This window comes from Simochromis diagramma, unplaced genomic scaffold, assembly GCF_900408965.1.
Source record: "Simochromis diagramma unplaced genomic scaffold, fSimDia1.1 OVJJ01000510.1, whole genome shotgun sequence".
NCBI classification, from domain to species: Eukaryota; Metazoa; Chordata; class Actinopteri; order Cichliformes; family Cichlidae; genus Simochromis; species Simochromis diagramma.
The window spans coordinates 3,551,128-3,575,124 of record NW_024387326.1 but is presented as its reverse complement, the minus strand read 5'-3'; the positions used below and the strand labels follow the sequence as shown (position 1 = coordinate 3,575,124).

At 40.1% G+C, this 23,997-nt stretch overlaps 1 protein-coding gene and 1 long non-coding RNA gene across 2 annotated transcripts; one reads left to right on the top strand and one right to left on the bottom strand.

The window, feature by feature from the left end:
- Positions 1 to 623: 623 nt before the first annotated feature.
- Positions 624 to 8,108, top strand: LOC120717837. Its single transcript, XR_005692279.1, has 2 exons — positions 624 to 5,610; positions 5,687 to 8,108. It is a non-coding gene; the product is annotated as an uncharacterized LOC120717837 (long non-coding RNA).
- A 2,567-nt stretch (positions 8,109 to 10,675) lies between these two features.
- On the bottom strand, positions 10,676 to 22,582 carry cbx6b (chromobox homolog 6b; the record flags this gene model as incomplete). The annotated part of the gene is made up of 5 exons (XM_040005975.1): positions 10,676 to 12,070; positions 12,577 to 12,756; positions 14,009 to 14,250; positions 14,678 to 14,960; positions 21,800 to 22,582. Coding segments are annotated over 5 exons (1,719 nt in total), but the record flags the coding sequence as incomplete, so codon positions are not given.
- Between the last annotated feature and the right edge of the window lie 1,415 nt (positions 22,583 to 23,997).

Genomic DNA, 23,997 nt, shown 5'->3' with positions numbered 1-23,997 from the left:
TATTTACAGCCACGAAGTCGGTAGTAAGCAAAAAAAACAAAAAAACATTAAGTATATTACAGGGTCTTTAATTATCAGAAAAGAAAAATTAAGCTAGGTGGATATATATATATATATAAATATATATATATATATATATATATATATATATATATATATATATGTGTGTGTGTGTGTGTGTGTGTGTGTGTGTGTGTGTGTGTGTGTGTGTGTGTGTGTGTGCATAATGTCTGTTTAAATGCTTTCCCGTGATTATTTTCATGTATGCTTGAAATAAAATATCTTCCTCTGCTGTTACTGCATGTGTGTACATTTCATGTTTTGGAGAAGCAAAGCATGAAATGGACACGGTGGACCGGCATGTCTATTACATGTTTTAGTTCGAATCAAACTAGTGTTGGCAAGAGATTATTTTAGGATGTCACATGCCACCCCATGCACCACAGTAGATCCGCCCCTGACCAGTGAGACTCCAAAGCCATGGCCACAGTATTGAGGGTACAATGCTACCTACCAATGCCTGACTGCTCATCACTGTGTGTGTGTGTGTGTGTGCGCCAGAAGAAAAAAAGACAAATTTTAATTCATTTTCTTTCTTTTTGCTGGTCTTTGTCAATTTAGCCAACTACATTCCACAATATAAATGCCCATGTTAAATGAGCCAGTATGGCGTCTTTCCAGTAAATTGGTGGAATTTGATACTTAATTCAAAAGCTTAAATTCAGACTGATCACTGTCTTCAACAGCCATACTGAAACGCATTTAACCACTTAATTTCAGTAGCCAATGGGACATAAAAACTTAATTTACAGAATATTATTTTAATCAAAAAATTGCCTAAAAGTAAAATTTTAAGGGCTTTTCCCCCTAGACGTTTTCTTTTTACAAGACTAAACGACATCACAATGCTGCAAATTATCCATTTTTTCATGTACTGTAATACTGAGTATAAACTTTAACTAACATAACATGGATAAGTGGAAGGAAATGGATGGATAGAATTAGTTTTCAAAAACATTTCAGAAGAACTGAAGCCGCACATTCAGCACTTAAAGACAAATTTAAGCCAATTAGGACATTACATGTATAAGCTTTAAACTTATAGTATATCAAATGTCACTTGCTGAGCAGCCCACACCTTAGAGAAGACTCTGTCATCTTCTTTCTTACATCATTCTCCATCTCTGAGAGTAAAATTATCACACATAAACGCTTTTTTTCTTCCCCTGAAAAAGTACAGTCACAATCTGTCTGTACTTTTAGCTAGCAGACAGATTGTGTGTCAAACTGCACAGAAGCTATTCGTGTGTCATATTTGTGGAGCTGTTTGAAACATTGAATTTGAAATTACCTGCCACTTCAAAACAGTTCCTCTTTTATTTATGCTCCTCTTCAGCTTGACGCTGAAGTGATCACAACTTTCTCCCATCTGAACCGTGAACACGTCGCAGGGATGAGATGGACAAAATCGTGTGTGCAGGCGGACCCACGACTCGTGGCTTACCTGCATCTGTGGTATCAGCTAAAAGAAACACCAAACTGCAACAAAGGCAAAATGAATATGCATATGAATGAATGAAAAAGGAATTTTTTAATCAAGCTGCCTATGTCCACTTTTCACCCAACATTGGCAGTAGGTTATATTTGGCAGTGTGACAAATATGATGCTTACTAAGTCAGAATCATTACATGGGTTGCTAAGGGGCTCGCAGATGCACAGAAACTGTGAACAGAGCTTGAATTTTCTGTATGTGAAATTACCACTTGGTTTTATTTTCCCCCAAAGGCCTTCAAGGACACTCTGAGAAAAATAAAGAATCTGAATTTAATGAATATGCCTGTCTATTGCTTCAACTTGATATCAGCTTATTATGTAATGAATAAAAACATCTCCTCATGCAGACTATTTCCACATGAGGAAAACCTTGTCCTAATTTACCAATATTTCCAAAAGAATGACAGGCGAGGTGATAGTTTACTTTAATGGTCCTTCACTCTTCTTATAAAAAAGGAAGTGAGTTAAATTGTGCATTGATAATTTTTATTTCTCGATACTGGTTTCTCTGTCTCTTGATCTGGTCACATGTGCCTTTCCTCCTGTGCTTGCTGTCAAAGCTCCTATTTCCATAGCCACGGTAAGACCTGCATTAATTTAATCATTTCCACTGTGTTCAAGAGGCTTCGGTGTGATTCAAAAGGATTGTGAAAGACGATTTTCAATTTACACTTCAGGTTAGCTGCAAACTCAGTGTCATTTGGAGTGAACAAAATGATGGGTTTTCATGGACACATTTTCATGTTTCTGACAGGAAATAATGTAGGCACGTAGAAGAGCAAATGATCTTGAAGAGTAAGCCTACGAGTCTTTATCCAACTTGTATTTCCAGCGTGACCTCGCCAGTTTGGCTCTTTATTTAAAATGCTGATTTGACAGCTGCCTGGTTTTTGTTATAGACTGTGTTGTTTCTATGTCTCTATGGGTATCTTAGCAGAAAGCCACAAAATATTCCATGGATGTCTTGTATTTTTATTTGCTCCTGTTTGCCTTCGTGCTATATCTCGGGAGTGTTTTACCGTGAAGTATTCAACAGCACACAGAGACAAAGCTTTAGCTTTGTGTTTTCTGTGTAGAGTCTACAGAGACCATGTGTGGGTTCCTCTCACATTGCCAACACAGGGGAGTGAGTAAACAATAGCTTGAATCACTGCCCAGTATTCTGCTGACAATATTCGCCATCATTTGAGCTTCATTTTGATCAGCACTTTATAAACTTACTTTTGGACTTTGTCTTTACATTTAAGGTGCTTTCTGTTGTAAGGACAGACCACAGCTCTGATTGGGTGATAGGCAGTGTACATTCTGGACAGGTTACTAGTCCACTGCACGGCAAAATAGTAGTGGTGTGTGATACTGCATATATTGCTATCGATCCAATACCAAGTAAATACTGGCCAGTAACACCGATACCAATACTTTTCAATAAATGCGGTGGATGCGTCATTGAATTGCTAAATCTCAATTAATTTTCATAACTTTAAGTGTTTTTTGTGATGTTTCTTTTTTATTATTAAATAGTTAAAACCCAGGACATAATTAGGACAAAGTTTATAATTAAATAGAAAATGCTTTATTATTGTGGCGGGGTGTGGTCTAATGCCGCTGCAGGTGAGATGGACTCACCTGCACGGCATGTGCTCTGCTTGTGTTGTTGTTGTTGATGTGAAGCGGGAGAGCTGCAGCCGTTGAATGTAGTGTTACAGCAACTGTAAATGGTAAATGGACTGATTCTTATATGGTCTCTAATTTACTGCGAGGAAAGCCTGAACACACTTCACCAGTTAAACTCAAGCTTAGAAAAGCCTGTGCAGTAACTTAAATGGGTGAACTAATGGGCTAGTTCACTTTGTAGCATGTCTGGCTAGAATTGGTAGCAGACAAACTCTCCATCCGTCCCATGGATTAGATTGGATTACAATCCTAGATGGAACATTATGGATTGGGTTGGGTTGGATAATCCATTGGGGAATATTAACTTCTGACAGTGGATAATATGTGTTGGACACTAAAGATGGTCAGAGTCAGAGGTTTAACAGCAACCACAAGGTCACGGGTTAAATCCTCGCCAAAGCCAAAATATCCATTCCCGTCAAAGTACCTTTTCACCTCCGCCTCGTGCTGCAGGCGTCACCGTGCTCTTTGTGCAAAGGCACCACTTTCCGAGATTGATGCCTTTGTTTGAGGTGCTAAAACAGAAAAAAAGTGACAGAGAGATTTTGAATTAATGTGAAAGGATCACACATTGAAATTGTGTCTCCGCCCACGTGTTTTTCCGTTTGCTGCCTCGGAGAAATGTTGCGAGCGCCGAGAAATAAATTAACACCAAGCAGCCTGCCAAAAGCAGTTAGAAACTGGCTGCGACAGGCAATTCTGTTAAAGCTACAGCACCACAGCAGGTGTGAGACACGTCGCTACAACAGAAATTAGCTGAGAACATTTTCATATTGCATAATATGGTTCGCTATGTCTAGTCACTGGCTGTACCACTGTAACACAGCACAGCACAGCCTGTTCAGCTGCTACAGATCCAGCAGGGATATTTAGAGTGATGCACGCTAAGAGTTTTTACTTTATCTTTTGAGTAATATTTAATTGAATATAAACATGACAGGATTAAAGTGGTTTGTGTTGGGAATATTCTGACTGTGGCAGTGGCTACTGATGGATGCCATCAGTGTTAAAATGATGTTCCAGCCCAGTACTGAGTATAAGCAGCTCCTCGTACACAGCAGCCACACAGTAACACGGTTAGAGGGGCTTTGACTTAGTTAAGATCTAACTGTGCGACATCAGACAGCTGACTGTGACTGCCAGGCACAAGCTGGAGAACCTCTGCTCGACTTTAGATGTAAGTCCACCGCTGAAAAGGAGGATTGTGTTAAAAAGCGGCGCTCATCTGTGTCGTGCTAATTAGGGATTACAGGTTTTTCTCTGTACCTCTCAGTGCCGTAAACTACCTGCACCTACAGGTATGATTGCTGCATTTTTATTAGTAGTCTCTTGACAGATTGTCAAACCGTCACAGTGGTGGTACAAGCAGGCCCGTGAAAGACTCAGAAATGTCATACCATGACTTATGCCTCGAGGCAAAGAAGCATACATAGAGTTACTTTTTGTTAAATCCCTTCTCATGGCTGTGTTTTTACAAATCTTGTACACATGCCTCCCTCATTGTTTGCAAACAAGTCTGTAAAAGTGACAGCTTTCTGACAGCAATCTTGAAAACTTGAGCCTTCATGCTGTGTAGGCTCCTCTCTCCCTCTCTCTGTTTTTTTTTTGGGGGGGGGGGTGTTTTTTACAGTAAACTTGAGGGTGACTTGGCTTAGGCGGTGGCTGACAAATGGGACACGGGGAATGTGGGGTTTGGGCAAAAAGCATGTCACAGTAAACAAGGAGAGAAGAAGGGAGTGTAAAAGAATTGAAACGTGAGAGGAGGGGAGGAGGAGTGAGAAGATGAGTGGAGGGTGAGAGTGGAGGATGGCAGAGCAGAGGAAGAGCGAACAGTGAGTGAGATATAAATTCTATTCTAATACACAGAAAAATCGGCATTGGGATTGCACAGTTACATCACACGTACAGTAAGATGCACACAGGTGGGGTTTTATCCAATCCAGCAAAAGAGAGCTGCAGTGGAAGCAATACTTTATTGGGGAAAGTTTACAGTGTTTATTTTCTTGACATTTTACCTGCTTTCTTGCTTAACGTTACATGAGAATAAACTGCTTTCATATCAGTTTAGACTGAAGTCTAAAGGGTTTGTGTCTAATTAAAGCTCACAAAATGTATTTATGTCAATCAAATAATTTAAAAACTCTGTTCATCTGCAGTGAGTGTTCCCAGAGATCACGCTGACTACGGACCAGATCCACTTGGTGTCTTTTGCTATCTGGGTCGGCTTGTCAGTGCACTGTTTACCTCAGCTGTCAATACACCAGGTGTGAAGCTTCCAAGTGTATTTACTCTGGAGGAGGCTGTAGAGCTTTGTGAAAGGAGTCTGATATGGGTTGGTGAGTCAGTGATGCTCACTTCTGTCTGATGACAGCGACACTGAGGTGAGCAACCATCGTTCCTTCACCTTGTGTCTTCACTTCAGATTGTTGTACTTGCCACGTTTTCCTGTGTCTACAGTTCTCTTCACTGCGCCATCGCTACTCGGCTGCTGTCAATATCTACGGGCTGGTCTCTTGGCAAGAATCTCCAAACAACTCCACTGTTTCATCTCTGGAATCTGAATATTCACCGTGCTCACCGGCCTGTCCTCCTGTTCACCGCCTTCTGTGGATCGTCAGGTTGGAATCGCATTCGTTCATTCACCTGTTGAACACTCACTCGGTCTTAGAGCCCTGACTTCAGTTCAGGAGATGAGGCTTGAGGTGAGGAGGAAGAGGAGCACGTTTCTGAAAAAGATACTGAAAAAGAAAAACTAACTGCATGTTTAGTATTAGTCACTACAAACTCCTTGGTTAAAATGACTACTTCAGAGTGACAGCCTCATCTCACAAATGTGACAACCCAGCATTTTAACAAAGTAGCATTTTGTTCTATTTTTCAGACCATAATTTACTAAATAAACATAATTCTGCATTAAAATGATCTCAATGCTTCAAATCAAAGATTTTTCCAGTTGAATGAGTTGCTCAGTGTTAGGAAGAAAGAACAGAAAGTAAGGCAAAGCCACACTGCCTTCAGTTTTTAAAAGTTTAATTAATTGATTCTATTTTAATGATTATCTAGTAGCTTCTGCAGTCTAGCAGCTGAGGGAACAATGACTGCTGTTATTCTCCTCCTGAAGTGAGAGAGGATTTAATCAGTTCTGTCTGTTTATCTGTCTCTGCCTGTTTGTTAGCAGTCGATCGTCCACATTTTTCAAGATATATTTAACATTTTGTGTGACGATAGATACCAAAAACAACTCCAGCTGATTTAATTTTGGTGAAAATCAGGTCGAGGTCACACCAAAAACAGTAAAACATCATCTTACCCACAATTCTTTCATCTTCAAACTTAACAATGAGCATTTGACCTTGACCTTCACTGTTAGTGCCCAAATTGACCTTCAAACAAAATTTCAAGAAACCATATTGAGTAATATATCATATGACAGAGCATGAAGAGAGCTGTACAACACAGTTTATTTTTTCAATACGGCGACCTGCGACGTCACAGTGACGTCATAATAGCCTGACACTATCGCATTGTAAGAAAAGCAGGCTGACATCAGCAGGTTGCCCTTCAGGGGGAGATGTGCTCTTTGAGTTCTCTTGTTCTTGTTAGATTTATTACTTTTGGTCAGCACTAGACTAGAAACCAGCATAAAATACAAGTACATTAAAAATCAATATAGTACTTAGTAAATATATTAAGTGACATCACAGCACTGGGGTATTTTCGCGATGTAACACTGAGAGTGCTCTAACAGCATTGGTTAAAGCGGCACCGCAGCAGCCAATGTGCTAAGTCAGTGGTAGAGGTTTTGTTTTGTTTTTTCTTCTTACAGATACAAAACACTTTCATGTTCAGGCACTGCTGTTGTTGGTCTTTCATTGTAATGAGGTCATAAACCCTTTATGTCTTTTTCCTACAGAAATATAATCTTTTCATTTTAATACTACAAAAACAAATGACTCACTGAGTCTCGCAGTTCCTCAGTTTACTCATCTAGCTACATACTCTTGCTACACTTGAGACAAAAGACTCCAGGGTTTTTTTTTCTCCTTGAACTCTCTCCTTTAATTTGCTTATAAGGCTTTTTTATGCATTAATTAACCTCGCAAGCAAAGAAGGATGTTTCTTTTTCCTTCTTTTTCCTTCTTTATGGCTGGAGAAACAGTGATTTTTCTTCTGCATTCTGCCAACCTGTCTTACTATAGAATAGTCTGCTCTCCCAGCAGGTTTTATTTCTGCTGCTTTCCAGGTCCAGGTGTGTTTGTGGGCTTGTGTGTGTGTCTGTGAACAAAATCTTCATATTTCTCATAGTTTCAATAGACATTAACTACTACACTTTTGTAGAAAGTGTTAGATGTGAAATGATGACATTAACTGCATCTGAAAATTATTACTTTAATAAAGATTTGAGTTTTGTACAGGGCACATGTGCAGAACAATACAACACCACACAAGACATGGACATACAGTATTTCAACAACATTAAATCAGACAGATACCAATGCATACAATGGAAAAGAATCAGTTCCAGTAGCTGTAAACAATATAACTCCACACTACTATCAAAAAGACCAAACAAAGCTCAGGCGGGAGCTGAACAGACACCAAGCATGACATATAATATCGCCACTGCAGACTGAGAGGCATCATCAAAGACACTATTAGCCACAGCAAGATGATTCTGACCTGATTTAGCATCAGTTTGGCGGCACCGTGCAGACGTTTCAATTAGTGACGGCGTTTTCAAATGTTTACTCAAACCTCTTACGTCTTCAAAAAAGCCCCGGGGAATTCACAGAAACACAGATGCTTAATTAGCTCAAAATATCTTGCGATGAGAATTTTACATCAGGACAATTCATTTGATGATTTGTTTACATGGGTACAAACACCCTGGCAGGCACTTTCCACTAAGGATCTTTTTTTATGCTAGGGAGAGCTAGTGTTAGAGAAATGTTGCATTCAACAGCATGTCTCATAAACCAGTCGAGAATAATGGTTAGAGGTGGATTTTTATGAAACTCACTAAGGCATATTACAAACAACAGTACAACTCATGCATGGAATGTATTACAGCTGAAATAGTTACTGACTGTATCTCATATCCCCGTGTTGTTAGCTTTGCTGCGTCATCATAATAATGTTGGTCCAAAATCAACATTGCAGCTGATCCCATCAGGATGTTATGATGTCATAGCTTTGCAATACTGTGAAAAGAAAGTTTTGTTTAACGAGGGGCATTTCGTTTTATGTTTTTTTAATTTATTAAGTCATAAAGTATTATAAATATATCATCAAGTTAGGTTTGCTATTTTCTAAAGGTTGCTCATGTTGAGTTTTTGTGGTAATTTTTAGAAGCATTAGCTAACTTCTTGGCTAATGCTAACAGTGACCTCAGACAATGTCACTGGTCTGCTGATCCTGGACCGATGTTATTGTGACGACGCAGGGAAAACACCAACGCAGAGACATCATCCGTGTTAATGTAGAATCCTTCATTTAAAGGTAAGAGTATAGCTTTTAAGCTAGCTAATCATAAGCGTTTCGGATAGCTAACCGCTAACGTTACATAAGCTATATAATAATTTTAATTTTATATGGTCATTTTGAAATTGTACTATATGTACCTTAAAAATACAATCTGTTTGCAAACTACATTTATCTTTATCTTATGTTGCACAACTCTCTAGATGTTAAGAGCATCTGCTGGACCGTTAAGCGTTTCTGAAGGAACCATAAAGCCCCTTCTCACTTCATATAAATGTATGCCATTAGTTAAAGAGCTTGGAAAGAAAGTAACTTTACTTCTTTAAATTTCGATTGCTAACTGAATGCTCAGACAACATCACTGGATCAACGTTATGATGCAGGAAGAACACCAACACAGAGATATCAGATCACCCGTGTTACTGAGTGGCTGCATGTTTAAAATCAAAGAGTATCTAAGAATGTAGATGTGCAGGGCTTTATGTACCTATCCATTTAAAGAAGATAAGGTATAGTGTGATCATGTGATCATTTGAGATTTTATTGATTGGGTGTATTTTTACCTTGATTTCTCAATTTCTCAGGTTACATAAATGGAGAAAAATGTATTCAAGAAATGAGTAAAAACATTAAAGACATTAAAAACATTCTGTTTGTACTGAGGATTTCCTTAGGGAAAAATATTTCTGTAATTTCAGGTAATTAGGGGTTAAAACAGACCCCCCTGACCTTTAAAGACAGACACAAAGACAGCCACCTTTGCATGAATGCAAACGCTTCTGTCCTCTTCTGTGAAATCGGTGAGCAACACATTGCAGTGGCAAGACAATAAAAGCATATGAATACATCATGCAGGGGTGAAAACAATGTAGCATCACTTATAACAAGTATCCGATCCATCTCTATCCCCACTTTCTCTTTTCATTCTCTTTCATCATCTACTCCTGGCTGCCACCTACTGCTTAATATTCCTACCACTTTCTCCAGCATTTTTCATCACCTTACCTTGACTTTAAACTCTAAAGCAGTCACAGCCCTTAATTAACTTCTGCCCAACCCTGCTGGGTTTCTGCTGGCTTGACACAACCTCTGGCTTTCATAGTAGAGGTCAGATCTCTGAGACTGAGATCAACTCATTATTTTTCATACAATGTGGCAGCTTAAAAATAAATGAATAAATGGAAAAGTTGCTTATAAAGTAGCACTTTATAATACAGCCTACGACTAACAGTATTCCATTTCAAATGACAATAAGGGGGTGAAGTTTTTAGAGAAAAGAATAAAGTAATAAAGTAAAGAATAAAGTACGTAATTTTAGTGGGTGGAAATTTCCATGTGTTTCGGTACAAACACAAATGATATTTCTTTAGTTTATTTTGTTAGTATGCAGTACATTTATGGATGCAGCCCATATTATAGAGTGGTTTAACCTTCCAACCTTAAATTATAAATACATGTCAGTTTTTTGGTGCGCATGATGAATTTTTGGTAATAGATGTACATATTCCTGCTTATTAAAAAAACCCTTAAGAAAACAAGCATTGGATTATAACCACCCTTTTTAGTGAATCTAAGTATTTATAGGTGTAAAAAATTACATTATAATTTTAGATAAAATACCATAAAATGGCATTTTATGGTATTTTATGGTAGAGAATTAAACTGTTAGTAACAGGCCATATTATAAAGTTCTGTTGAAAAATTCAACTTTTTTGCACAGTTCTGACTGCTAAATGACATCATAGCCACTATTTTTAGCTGATTTAAGTAAAAATTTCCACAGGTTGGAATTTTCTTTATTTGCTTTCTTGTTAAGACTTTGATACAAGGCGATTGCCAGTCTCACACAATGTATATAATTAACACTACTGCAGCAGCTGGCTAACTTAGCAAAAGTGTTCGAAATACATCATCTGCCACTCTTCAAAAGTTACAGTATCTGCCATTAAACTCATTCATATTGTATTTTGTACAAAATCTAGGGAGTAAATACATAGTTGTCTTACAGCGAAATCAACACCTTTCACAATGCTGGATAATCATCAGAAGTTTCTTGCAAATCTTGTCACATCAGATGTAATTCCTTTTTTTCTTGTTAATGAGGTCTGCATTTATATAGCACAATTCTACTTTCATTAAACTTTACAATACACCCATTCACTCTGTGTGTTCTTATAACACTTTTACTGTGCCATATATACACTAACAGAACTTTTTGGAGTTTGTTATTTTTCCCAATAAAACTTAAGAAGCTTGGATTGCCCTGAACTTCCAAATGATGACAACTTTCTCTACCTCAACAACCCACTACAGGTATTTTACAGAAACACTGAAATCCACAGAAGCTATTAGACCTTGATAACTCCGTTTTAAATAATACTCATCAGCTATTAGCCGTAAGCACTTCTAAAGTATATGTAAAACTAAAAACTGTCAGTATTGAATGTATTGGCACTAAAATGCATTTCGGTGGTAATTCATTTAATTCTGCAGCCTTCGGGATCTACGAAATTCAACTGAACTGAACAGAAGTGATTGAGGACTTTCATGTCTGATTGCTTATCTAAGTAAAGAAATTGTTTGGTACGCTAAGTTAGCTGGCTACTTTACAACATTCAAATACCTCTACTCAAAACGCCCAACAAGAAAGTATGTTTTGTAAAATGAGGAATCATTTATTTATTTAAAGATGGCAGTGTAGCATTTTAGCTAAGTAGTTATACAAGTTCTAATTAGCTATTAGCTACTGTTACTGCTAACAATAGCTATTAGCTGCTGTTTTTAAGTGAGCAAATCTACACTGTAATTTTCATTTTATATTCTAATTTAAGAAATGGACTATATGTACTTTAAAAATACAATCTGTTTGTATACTACATTTGTATTTATCTTGTATTGCACAACCTTCCAGATGATAAGAGCATCTGTTGGACTGTTAGGTGTCTCAGAAGTAACTGTAAAGCCCCTTCTCACTTCATATAAATGTATGCCATTAGTTTCTTTTTCCATGTTACACAACTGTTATCCAATGCCACACAGTTTTAGAAGTTTTTTACTGTTTAGAACGTCCCTTGTTAGTGGTAATACTGGAGATGTGGAATCTTTCCCTTCAAAACCCTCCCCTGCAGTTCACTGAGAACTCCTGCTGTGTTTACTGCAAGGCTCCCCGGGGTCTTTGGTTGCTCCACCATAAACATCAACTCCATTCTCAGCCCAGGGTACCACACTGCCCTGGGTTATTTTGCCACATCGGGCTAAGCTGGCCACCTGGTTGGACGTCAGGACGCGGTCCCAAAGACCCACCTGGGACAACTCTCCAACCAAGGCTTGGGATGAGTCAAAACCTCCACCCAGAGAATCCTGGAGAAAAAAAATACACATACCTAAAATAAATGTACTTTTATTTCTAATGCCTATGAGCACAGCTTTAGCTTTTTTGTAGCCTTTGGCAAGAGCGTGGATTTGAATTTGGGAAATGAAAAAGATGTGGTGATCAATATGAACACAAGCCAAGAAACAAAAGCAGACATGTGGGGCGGGCTCTTTTAACTACCAGATCTGTATCCATCACACATACACATCTCATTCATAGCGTCACATCTTAGCACACTATCTGAATGCAGGCAAGCAGAAAATATAATTCATGGATTTACTTACTTTCTCAAAGTCACTGATGCTTTCATTTTCTAGTTTTAATTATAGCTAACAGAGAAGCCAATAGGTGAGCAGAGGCACAGCCGCAGTGGCTAAACTTTTGACTGCAGCGCTATACTCAGGAGGACTCGCCAAACGAACTTTTTCTCTAAGCTTCTTGTCTGCTTTTAACCAGCTAAAACTTTAGTTACTTAATTATGTATTTTATTCACCTGCTCTTGCCCGAGAATGAGCACTCCATCAGGTCGAATGTGATGTCCAGCGGCTAGTCCGTGACCTTCTCCCTTCAGCCTCCCCCCTTGGTAGGCCTGCCACACTCCTCCCTTTTGTGTCCAGCTCACACAGATGTGCTGCCAGCTGCCCCTGGAGAGGTTCAGAGGCAACTGAGCCACCTAAGAGCAGGGGAACAAAAGGGCAGTCCAGATGAAGCAGATGTCATTGTGAGAGGTTTTGTGAGTGCCACAGTTCTGAAGGTAAGGCGGGTCATCAGACAGCTTGTGCTGAGATTGCATTTGCATGAAAGAAATGCAGCTCTAAAGTCATAAGAAAGCCCTTAGACACCTTTTGATGCTAAAGTTCTAAAGATGGCTCTTATACAGCTTTTTACTTGTACCAAAGACATTCTGTTACCTCCAAGGACACACAACTTTTTCTCCAGGCATCTATTACCATAATGACTTCATTGGATTGTGCCTAAAGCCACTGCACTGCGCTACACTACGCTGCAACCCAAGGTGGTATCTCAGTTTATCATTTAAACACATGAATGGGGTTATTTAGCTTGTCTAAATTGGCTGTTTCGTTTGATGTGTTCTGCTTATTTGTATGCTAATTCAAAGCACTTTTTCTTCCTCAACAGACAGTAGAAATTCAAATTTAGGCTATAATTTTTTATCGATCCATCCATCTATTCTTAACAGCTTCTCAGCTGTCACAGGGCAAGAGGTGGGGTACACACTGGGCAGGTCGTTAGTCTGTAGCAGGGCTAACACACAGAGAGGCAACCATTCACACCTATAGCTGTTTTTGAACCACCAGTTAACCTAACAAACGTGTCTTTGGACGGTGATTGGAAGAGTCCCTGAAGAACATGCAAACTCCACACAGAAAGGCTCCAGCTGACTAGTGGATTAAACCATTACCCTTTTATGGTTTTTATGTACCCCACTAGTGGCAAACATTGTACATGAGAATGAACCATCCAGAAAGCAGGAGCTGGCTTTGAGTGCCTTTAAGGTTCTAATCATCAAATAGATCATGGCTCTCTTCCACAGTGTGTCTTTTACCTTGTCTTCCTCCCATCACCCCCAAGCTGTCAAAGAATATGGCTGCTCTTCCCCTTTTCTTCCTGTTGAAAGGGAGTTTTTCCTTCCCACTGTCACCAACTGCTTTTCAAAGGTGGTTGTTTGAACCTTAAACCTTGAACCTTGATTGTTGAGGTTTTTTCTCTGTTACTGTAGGGTCTTTACAAGATAAAGCACATTTGGGTGACTGTTGTCTGATTTGGCACAATATAAATAAAACTGAATTGAACTGAAAAATCATTTGAAAAAAAGGCTGAGAAGCTCCCTTGAAAATCCAGAGGACTACAGAGAAGTTGTGAAATAGGTATTCACTCCCCACACTGTCAGACACTCTCAGTACCTTGTCATTGATGAGCAGCTCAGCAGGAGCGTGCAGGCCTTGCAGCAGCACCAGTTCATTCGGCTGTTCGGGGACAGCGTACGACACGGGGGTCCCGATGCCTCTCTCCGCGGGGCGCAGCCACAGGCAGATCGTGAAGGCCCGCAGCTTTGGCATGGAGTGCGTCACAACAGCGTACATGTAGTTTGTCCGTGTTGGGAAGGACAATCTGTATCCCTCTGGGAAAGAATGCCCTGAGAAACCTGGGGAAGTGACAGAAACCAGAAACCAGTTAAGCAGATCAAACAGTTTTCCCAGCTTTTATTATATAACTGCATTTTCGTCACAGCATCTGATGTGTTTTTTAAGCTGGGTATGAATTTTATAGTCTTTCTCATCTTTTTTTTCTTTTACACAAGTTGAACATGATTTATTCATTATAATGAAAGCCCATGGCTTGATTTGATTAAAAGCGAAAGAAAGTCGAACCTCTAGGGTTATTTTTTATGCCAGATTATTTCTCATCATTAGTAACTTAATTCATTTTGTGAGTGATTAATCAGTCACTCGTCATTTCTCTCATCATTTTAAAATTCTTTTTCATTAAGGCACATTGAAATGCGCCTGCACACAAACACGAATGTTCTGCTTTTTTCTTCCATTTTTTCCCCCTTTGCAATGATGCCGTACCTTCCTCCAGCCCTGAGATTCGGTGGTGTAGTTTATTGATGCCCCGCTCGATTTCCTGATTGTGTTTCTCCGTTTCCAGCCTCAAGGCTTTTCTCTCTTTCTCAAGAAGCTGTACCTTCTTCTCCAGCTCGACCTCTAAGTCGTCCATCCTCCAGGAGCTGTCAGAACCAGCTCTATGCCCAGGATCAGGCAACCTTTCTGGGCTGCCAGACATCCCACCTTCCTCTGGCACTCCGGAGGTGTTGCTGTCTGTCTGGTTGTGAGGAAATGGGCCAATATCTGACTGCAGAGGAGGGAGTCAGTGGAAGAAAACTTGGTCAGAATGTGGTTTATACAGTCTAAGGATGAAATAAAAGTGCACAGTCTCTATGAAAGGGGCTCTTTAGTAATTCTAGCAGTATGGGTATTATATGAAAAGAAAAGAAGCAGCAACAAGTTCTTTATCCAAACTTCATGTATACCCTAGCTCTGAACTCTAACACTAAAACTATGTTTTGGGGAAAAGGAAAAAGAACTGATTGACTGATTTAATAAGGAGTCTTTATATGCTGCGGATAGGTTTAACCTTTTTTCCACTTAAAAGAACACATCAGCATTTTGGGAAGCATGTTTTCTGAGCGTGTGTGAGTCTATTTCTATCCTGTTGCACAGTTTTCTTGGTTGGCATGCAGGCAAAAATAGTCTGGCACAAACTCCAATAAGAAGAGAACATTTTATTTTTATACTTTTGGCTTTTTATTTCATATATGTAACATACTGTATATCAATCTTAACAGACCATTTGTCCCTGCTTCACTCATATGTATATATACTGTATATCACTATCCTCACTAGTGTCTTAGCTTCAATTTTTCCAGATGCCTTTTGTTGGATAAGTGCAACTTTCTCAGTTCCCAAAAGGTTGATTCTGTTCATCTGGACGTAACATTTTGTGGGAGAAACGTTTCATCACTCATCCAAGTGACGTCTTCAGTCTCAGCTGACTGCAGGTTTCCCCAAGCTTATAAAATGTACATTTGAAGAACAATGGGCTGTGAGGTCAGTTCCTTGATCATTAACATGCAAATTGTCTCAGTTCTTTGTAAGTTTACTCCAGCTGACTAGACTCATTTTGCATCAAGGTTTATTTTGCTTTTTTCCTGGATTACCTGACTTTTTCTGCTCCTCTCCCTGCCCACTCTCTGTCTGCCACACGCCCTACTAAACTCTAACTGTGAGCCGGTCTCCAGTTCCCCAAACACCTGCTTCAGTTCAGCCTACCTGCAAACAGAGTACGCCCCCTTTTTTTCAGTCTTCAGACAGCCAGGTCAGTACAAAGCAGGCAGATAGAAGGGAGTTAGATTATATCAGCTCTTGGCAAAAATTCTAAATAAATGTATTTCTATATAATATTCCTCTAAACTGTTTTTTAAATATTCTTAATAATAGTGGATCACTGTGTTTTAGAGGCGCCACAGTATAGTGATTTACACATTTGCCTAGCAAGCAAAAGATCCTCAGTTCAAATGCAAAAGGAGACACAAATCCCTCTGGTGTTGTGTGAGAGAGGGCATCCAGAGTAAAAAGTCTGCCTGCTGTGGTGACACCTTGCGAATAAGGGAGCAACTGAAAGCAGCTTTATTGAATCTCTAAGTTCACCGCAGCTAAACATTGACTAATTTTTCTTTCATTGGCCATAATTTATCCTAAGGCTTCACTTTCCACTAAAACAACAGAAGCATGAATAAAGCAGTCTAAACTTAATAGCACTTGTTGCTCCAGAGAAAATGGCAAAAAAATGTTTATTGAGTTCCTAAATAAAGTGAGTCATCTCATGTCTAAAGAGAATTTTTTTCTTTTCAGTTAGGTATCACACACCAAACAACAGAAACTCACAATTCCATATTAACGTGATTCACTGAACACTCAAACCACAAAGGAAGCACTGAGGTAAATAAAGACTCAGCAAGTTTCCTCAAACCTGCTTGTCCAGGCTGTTCCCCGAGCACATTATTACATGGTATATGCAGTCTAAATATACAGAGATGCCTGGGAAATATACTATACTCATGAGAAACACGCTGAACATGTATATGCAGCTTTAATGCATATGCAAGGTTTTTGATGGAGCAAAGATAGATGACAGATGGAATTTCCAATGAAATGCTCACAGCATTATATTAAGATGTACTTTAGCAATCTCTCCAGCCATAAAAACACCACTTTGCAGGACTGGGTGCATTTTCTGATAAAATCAGCAATAAAACTGTCAGCAAGGCTTTTTCCAGAAAGTTGCAATATGTCATTATCGTCAAGCTAAAACAAAAAAGCTTTAATCGCTGATTCTGAAACAGATGTGTCGTCATGCTTCATTCATTGTTAATATTATGGGAAATAGTAACTGGTCTGGTTCTGGTTTATAGCACAGCTCTACTTTACTTAAGGAGCCAACAGTATTCAACATGTCTCATTCACCCATTCACAAAAACTCTTTTTTTCCTGCTTAAGTGTTTTATATCTAACATTCACACATTAGAGAACAATTTCAGGATCAGTATCTTACCCAAAGATACTTTGGCCTGCAGACTAGAGGCTGGAAAAGCGAGAAATCAAACTACCAACCACTGGCGGATCTAGAAGATTTTACATGAGGGGCCAAAGATGGGGCGAGAGGTCTAGTCAGGGTGCCAGTCGCTCCCCTTGCCTCCCTGGTGATCTGCCCCTCCCACCACCTTTAGTAGAAGACAGGGGCGGAGCGTGGGGGTGGCTTACTGGGCTTAAGCCCGGGTTGTTTTGTCAGAAGCCCGGGGTCTTTTGGAGTGTAATTTTTTCATAGTTAGATGCCTGGCTGACAACTGTATAAAACAAAAAGTACACACAATATTCGAAGCACATAGTGCACACTGTGGGAATTTACGACTGTGCGTGAATCCCCCCCTGATATTGGTATGATCCGAGCTCAGACACTAAGCGACTGAGCGAGAGGGCGGGGCAGCTGCTGCCTGTGAGTGCGCTGTTGGAGAAACGGAGCCAGCCATACTAAGGAGAGCTTAAGTTTGACCAGGTACCAAAGCGAATCATTCGTACTGTACAAATAATGTAAATATGACGGTGAATCACGAAAGATTGATATCAAACTGATCACTTGACCAATATTACGTTACTTGCTCTTCAAGTGAATCAACAAATGGCAAAATGAAAAGCCGAACAACAACAATGCTGTTTCTTTAGAGAGTCTTAGCTTACATGTGTTTATTTCATATTTTCAGTTCTTACCCTCCTCGACTAAATCGGTTTCAGTTATGTACTGAAATATAAGAATGGACATTAGAGGCTTCTTTCAAAGAAAAAACTCAGGTAAATGTTATTTTATATATTATGCTTTGTATGTTGTTCAGTATATTTCTATGCAAAACAAGAGGGATTTCAGTACACAGCAGGATATTCACATTTGTAACCAGATATTTACACTTTAGGGAGAAAACATAAAACATTTTTACTGTACAACATCAATTTAGAGTAAACTTTTGTTTTAGATAAATATTGAAATATCTTTTGAATTAGTTAAATGTCAGAATAAAGAGAGACAGAGCTGTCTATTTATTATCACTTTGATCAAATTTAGGAGTACATATACACTAAGTTTATTGTTAATTAATAAGAAACTCCAGACGATTCCATTCTGAGCTGAAGAAGCTTCTGATAGGTTAGTAGAGTCCATGTGAGTAAATTGGTGGCACAGCTGTGGATGCATATAAGGCAAAACACAGAGCCTGTTTCTTTGACATGGGAAAATCAAGAGATGTCAACCAAAACACCAGAAAAAGAACTGTGGAGCTCCATAAGTGTGGCTCAGTTTTGAATACAATTTGGTGCCATTTGCAATTAAGAAATACAGATAGTTTCTCTCTTTACTCTTAAAGTTAACAAATATGTTTTTTATATTTATCAATCTAAAAAAATAAATATTTAGTCTGATTTTATGTTACAATTAAAAAAGTGTTTGTGTTTTGATCTGAAGAGTGTGTAAATATCTGGTTTCAACTGTATATTTGATGATTGTCAGCACAAAGAGGGAGAGAGAGGAACAGAGATGAACAAGAGCAGGTGAGACACACATGTTAGTCAAATGGTTGTTTACCAAAAGTATCACTGTATCATAGGTCCTCATGTATCTCGTACCTAGTGTTTCTTTCTAGGTTTGTTATTTTTCAAATTCTACATTTATTAAGTTATGCAGGCTTGTTTGCACAACAAGGCTAAATAATTATATAAACTTTTCTCAATCTAAATAGTGGACTTTGGTAGAATTAAAAAAACAAGTGTAGTGCAGGTCTATGATGATTTTTAGTGCTACTATCATCTAGTTGTGATTCTGGTTCTGTCTTGGGCTACGTCCACACGTACACGGGTATTTTTGAAAACGCAGATTTTTCTATGCGTTTGCACCTTTCGTCCACACGTAAACGGCGTTTTCGGTCACTGAAAACAGAGATTTTTAAAAACTCCGGCCAGGGTGGAGATTTTTGAAAACTCCGTTTTTGCATTTACGTGTGGACGAGAAAAACGGAGAAAACGCAGAAAATGCAGCGTCAAAGGTGTGCGCCTTTTTTGACGTCACACTGTGCGCCACGTTATTGTTTCGGTGAAATGAATTTCTACAATACTGTTACTATTAATTTTACTCTCTGCAGTGTTTAAATTCTTACATATACACACACAGTTACTGTCCCTCCACACATACGACTCGGTTCTGCTTCTATGCCCCATCTTTGTTTACTATTTCCGACCGAGGCTTCTAGACTTCTGATTGGCCAACATTTCTACACGGTTAGGAATATATCGCCACCTGTTGCTTTGGCATGTTCATAGCAGCGTTTCCCTTCATTTCTGCCTTTACGTGTGGACGGGATTATTTTTTAAAACGAAAACTGAAAATCTCCGTTTTCAAAAATACCCGTGTACGTGTGGACGTAGCTTTGGTTAAGTCCTCAGTAGTCCTGATTTTGAACTGTTGTAGTCCTGTTTTAATTCTGGATCAGTTCTTGGTCTGGTTGAATTGGGGTTTAGTCCTCGTGTCTTGATATAGCCCCGACTTTGTTCTGCCTTGCTGCTTAATTAAAAAACTAGTTTAAGGTGTCCTGCACATGTGATTTATATTTTTCCCTATATGAAGTCATTCTTTTTTGAACAAAACTCAAAACAACTCAAACAAAAAAATCCCACATGCATACTACCCTTTAGGGCTAAGCCCCGGGTGTTTCAAATGTCTGGCTCCGCCTCTGGTAGAAGACCTGCTGTACCACCTGAGCTACCCTAAAAAAATGATGCTCACATTAGTTCTGCTTTATAAGTCTGTACTGCAGCGCCAACTGTAACTGCTAGTACATTTGTTGGCATGATCTCAGAAATGATTTGGAGAGTTTGTTTGGGGTTTTTTTGCCATATTTCTTTGTGTGCTATCTTGGCATTTCCATGGGAGTGGGTCTGTGAGGCTGTATTTAAAAGCACAACAGTGCTTTGAGCAAAATGCAGACCGAGTTTCACATGTGAGGTTTTAACCTAATGTTGGTCACAGATGAAATATCAGCAGCACATCCAAATTAGAGCTCATCCTGCAAATTTCAGGACATTCAGAAGTGGTTGAAATACGTTACTAAAAACACAAGTGAAAATAAAGCACGCACAGTGGCACTGGAGCAAAAGTCAAGTCAGCCTCTGCAGTAATTAAATATTTTTATTCATGCTCCTGGCACACTAGTTTAAGAGAAGAAATGTCTTATTTTATATGATTAGTAAAAAACTGATGCTTACTGTATAATACAGACAATAATACCCAGAACGAGAAGGCTCTTTGATTTAAATTTTCAAGCACTGTGTGGTGCTTCTGCTGTAATATATTGAAGCTAATGTGTTAATGCTAATGGGATATGTTCAATTCAGATTAATTGCTCTCCTGATATGTGAGGAGACATCATGACAGTTATTTTTCCTTTTTTTTTTTTCTGGCTGTACAAATATTTGGGCATAACTGGCTGTATTAGGAGCTGCAGCAGACTAGACATGATGCAAAACAACATCTGCAGACCACATGCAAGAAGAAAGCTAGGTTCAGGGGATTTAACCAGTGCTTTCCACCTTTGACCACCAGTTCACAAGGTCTGAAAAAAAAAATCTAAATCTGCTGTACCCGTATGTAGAAACGTGACTTGGATGGTGGAAGAAACAGTTTGGGGGGGGGGGGGGGGGGGGGTACGTGGGTGAAAGAAAAAAACAAGAGATAAAATAGCAACAGAGCAGGAATTCAACTCAGGCACAACTTAAGTTCTGTGAGAACAGGGATGAAAGTCGTCTGACAGCAGTGTAGGGTGATAAGGTTATGTGTGACAGATCACATGGATGCATCCTATAGAGGTTTTCTCTGACAGTGGCAATGCAGACACAACAGACCGAACAAAGGAAGTGACCCACCACACAAGCATGTCCTACATAAACTACATCTGAGGAGCAGAACTGCAGGGAAACACAATCAGCCTGTGTTTGGACCAAACAAACAGGAACCTCCTGAATTATTCATGTCATTTCTTTAGCCCCAAAATGAGGTTATCCTTCATCTGAATCTGGTCAAGTAAGAGCGTGTTTGATGTCACTCTGCTGTCTTCTTTCCTTCACTGCCTCCTGCTCTCCCTGCACGCATCACTCTTCACTCTTTCCATTATTTTATCATTTCAGTTCTGGAATTAGCAACAGTGCATGTGGGCTTCATTACATATGTCAGGTGTGATGACATGGAGAAAATTAGGTGTTATTAACAACTGACACAAACACTGTAGCAGATAGTTCACTGAAAAAAAGAAACCCCTTATTTTCATGGGTCATATCCATAAATCCTAAAGGGAGCTCTAGAGTGAAGAAGAAATAAACAGCTAGGTGTCTTCACAATGGCCAGCACGGAGGAGTGTGTTATAAATATTTAAAACAGCTCCCTCTCCATCAGTCTTACACTGTGGAGATTCTTCTTTGTGCCCTCGGGTGCCTGTGGTGGCTAAATACTGCTCCCTGGGATTAATTACACCTCGATCAAGTGCTGCTTGATTTGTATGCAGAGTGTGGTTTGTGTGCTTTTCTCGACACTCTACCTACCTCCAGTTTCTCTATACGGTCTTTGAGCTGAGTTATAGCCTGCTCCAGTTCATCCACAGCTCGCACTGTGAGCAGGTGGACACCGTCGGAGGTCGCAGACGGGCTGTCCCGCACCATGATCCGGTCCAGGTGCGCCTCCTGCGCCGCGCCTTTGCCTCCTCGCAGCGCCGCGGAGCTCCCACGTCTTCCCGCGCTGCTGCTGCCGCTGCTCCTACCACTTTTCCCGTCCAGCCCCTTCTCACACTCGGACAGCTTCCCCGTCAGCTCCCTTATGGTCCGCTGGTCTGTTAAGATTTGGTCTTTCTGCTGCAGAACGGTCTGCCGGAGCTCCTCCGCGGTGGTGCGGAGGTAGCCCCAGTCTTCGCCTGCGTACAACGACGGGTCGTCCGCTTGTTGCTGAAAGTTTTTCGGGTTGCACTCCCCGGCTGGGATCGGAGTGCAGATCAGCCGACTGACGGTCGGGTCATGTCCGGTGAGTCCGGTGACCCCGTCCAGCCCGCCGAGCCCGATGTTGAAGGTAGGCGCTTCTGAATCGGGCGTTTCAGAACCGTGGAGAGCACCCAGGGAGCCGGGCCGGGCCACGGAGCCCGCAGCGGCGGGTGTCTGCGCCGCGGCGTCCGGGTACAGCGAGTGGTTGTCGACTGCTGGTTGCTGTTGAGCCGCAGCAGCCTTGGAGGATCCGGTGTGGACAGCCGCGATGATGCAGATAACCGCTCCGATGAAGGCCACCATTCCGGCGGCCAATATAATAACGATGAACTTCAGGGTGGCGGCGGGGGCGATCGATTATTAGAAAAATCTAATAACAATAATAATAATAACACTCCTTATCTGCAAGAAATAAAAAAGGAATCTTGCCACCAAATAAAGCTAAATAAAGTGTGAAATGACTGAAGTTTAGTCTGTATAAATGAGAGAGAGGGACAAAAATCACTCCTCACATCCCCGCTTTAAGAGAAAAAAAAAAAAACAGGCGATGGAAAAATGAGAGTTCCGCACCATAATTGAGTGATCACGGAGTCAACAGAAAATATCAGAAGCAGATCGTGTGTTTCACCTCCTCCTCCTCCTGTTCAGCGCGCATGTCCTCGGTTTTCAGGCAAAAAATCCAGCCTGTTAATGCCGAGACGGAATCACGAGGGGGAGAGAGATGGAGGAGAGAGAGGAGAAGTTAAATGTAAAAAAAAATAAAAAATAAAAATACAGGACACACCTGTCCCCCACCTGCACTGTGTTTAACAGCACAGCTTTAACCTTTGGGCAGGGCGGTTTGGACGAGCGACCCTTTTCTCCCCCGTTTTCACAGATAAATTTTATTTTGCAGAATACATGCAAAGAAATTTTGGAGGAGAGGTGATTTTGTTCTTTCCATTTTCACTTCAGCTTCCATCAAATTCTGAGCCAGCTTTGTCCTGCATACATACATAAAAAAAACCCTCCCATTACACGAGAAAATTAGTTTTTCGGCCCTTTGGCTACAGCTATATTTTCCAGCTCAACAACACATTACAGACCGGCTATACTGTAATGTGATGTGTGCAGAGCCATAATTCACCCGGGAGGCTCCCTGTGGAACAGCGCCACAGCAGCAGAGATGACAAAATGATGACCCTAGTGTGTGTGTGTGTGTGTGTGTGTGTGTGTCGGTGTGTGTGTGTGTGTGTGTGTGTGTGTGTGTGTGATAAAGACCCGGAACTAATAAGAGGTTTCATTACACCGTGTGATGCACACTCTTAATTAAAAAAAATGTATTTATGCATGTGCTTTAGATAGAAAATGGGAGCCAGCATATAGGCTGGTGTGGGAACAATCTCTCTGTCTCCCTGGTATGAAAATGAGCATTGCAGTATGCATTCTCACACTTGTAACAAGGGGATTTACCTTAAGACTGCTCAAAGTCACAGGTATTAAAGGCTCAAACTTAAGATAGGTGAGGGAGATTGGCATCCAAGATGTCTGCTGTGGAAAAAAGCTCATGGGCTTCACTAGATCGAGAATATTAAAAAAGATTAATGAGTCCTTTAGATATGAAGAGAGGTAACTGAGAAATGTAAATAGAAGCAAGTCACATTAAGTAGCACATAGTAAGTGTCTGAGCACTGCCGCAGTAGCATGTGTTATTGTAGCTTTCTTTCCAGAACATGTGAGTGTGCAAGTACTTCAGTGGGGGAAATAATTAGTTGATACCCTGCAGAAAC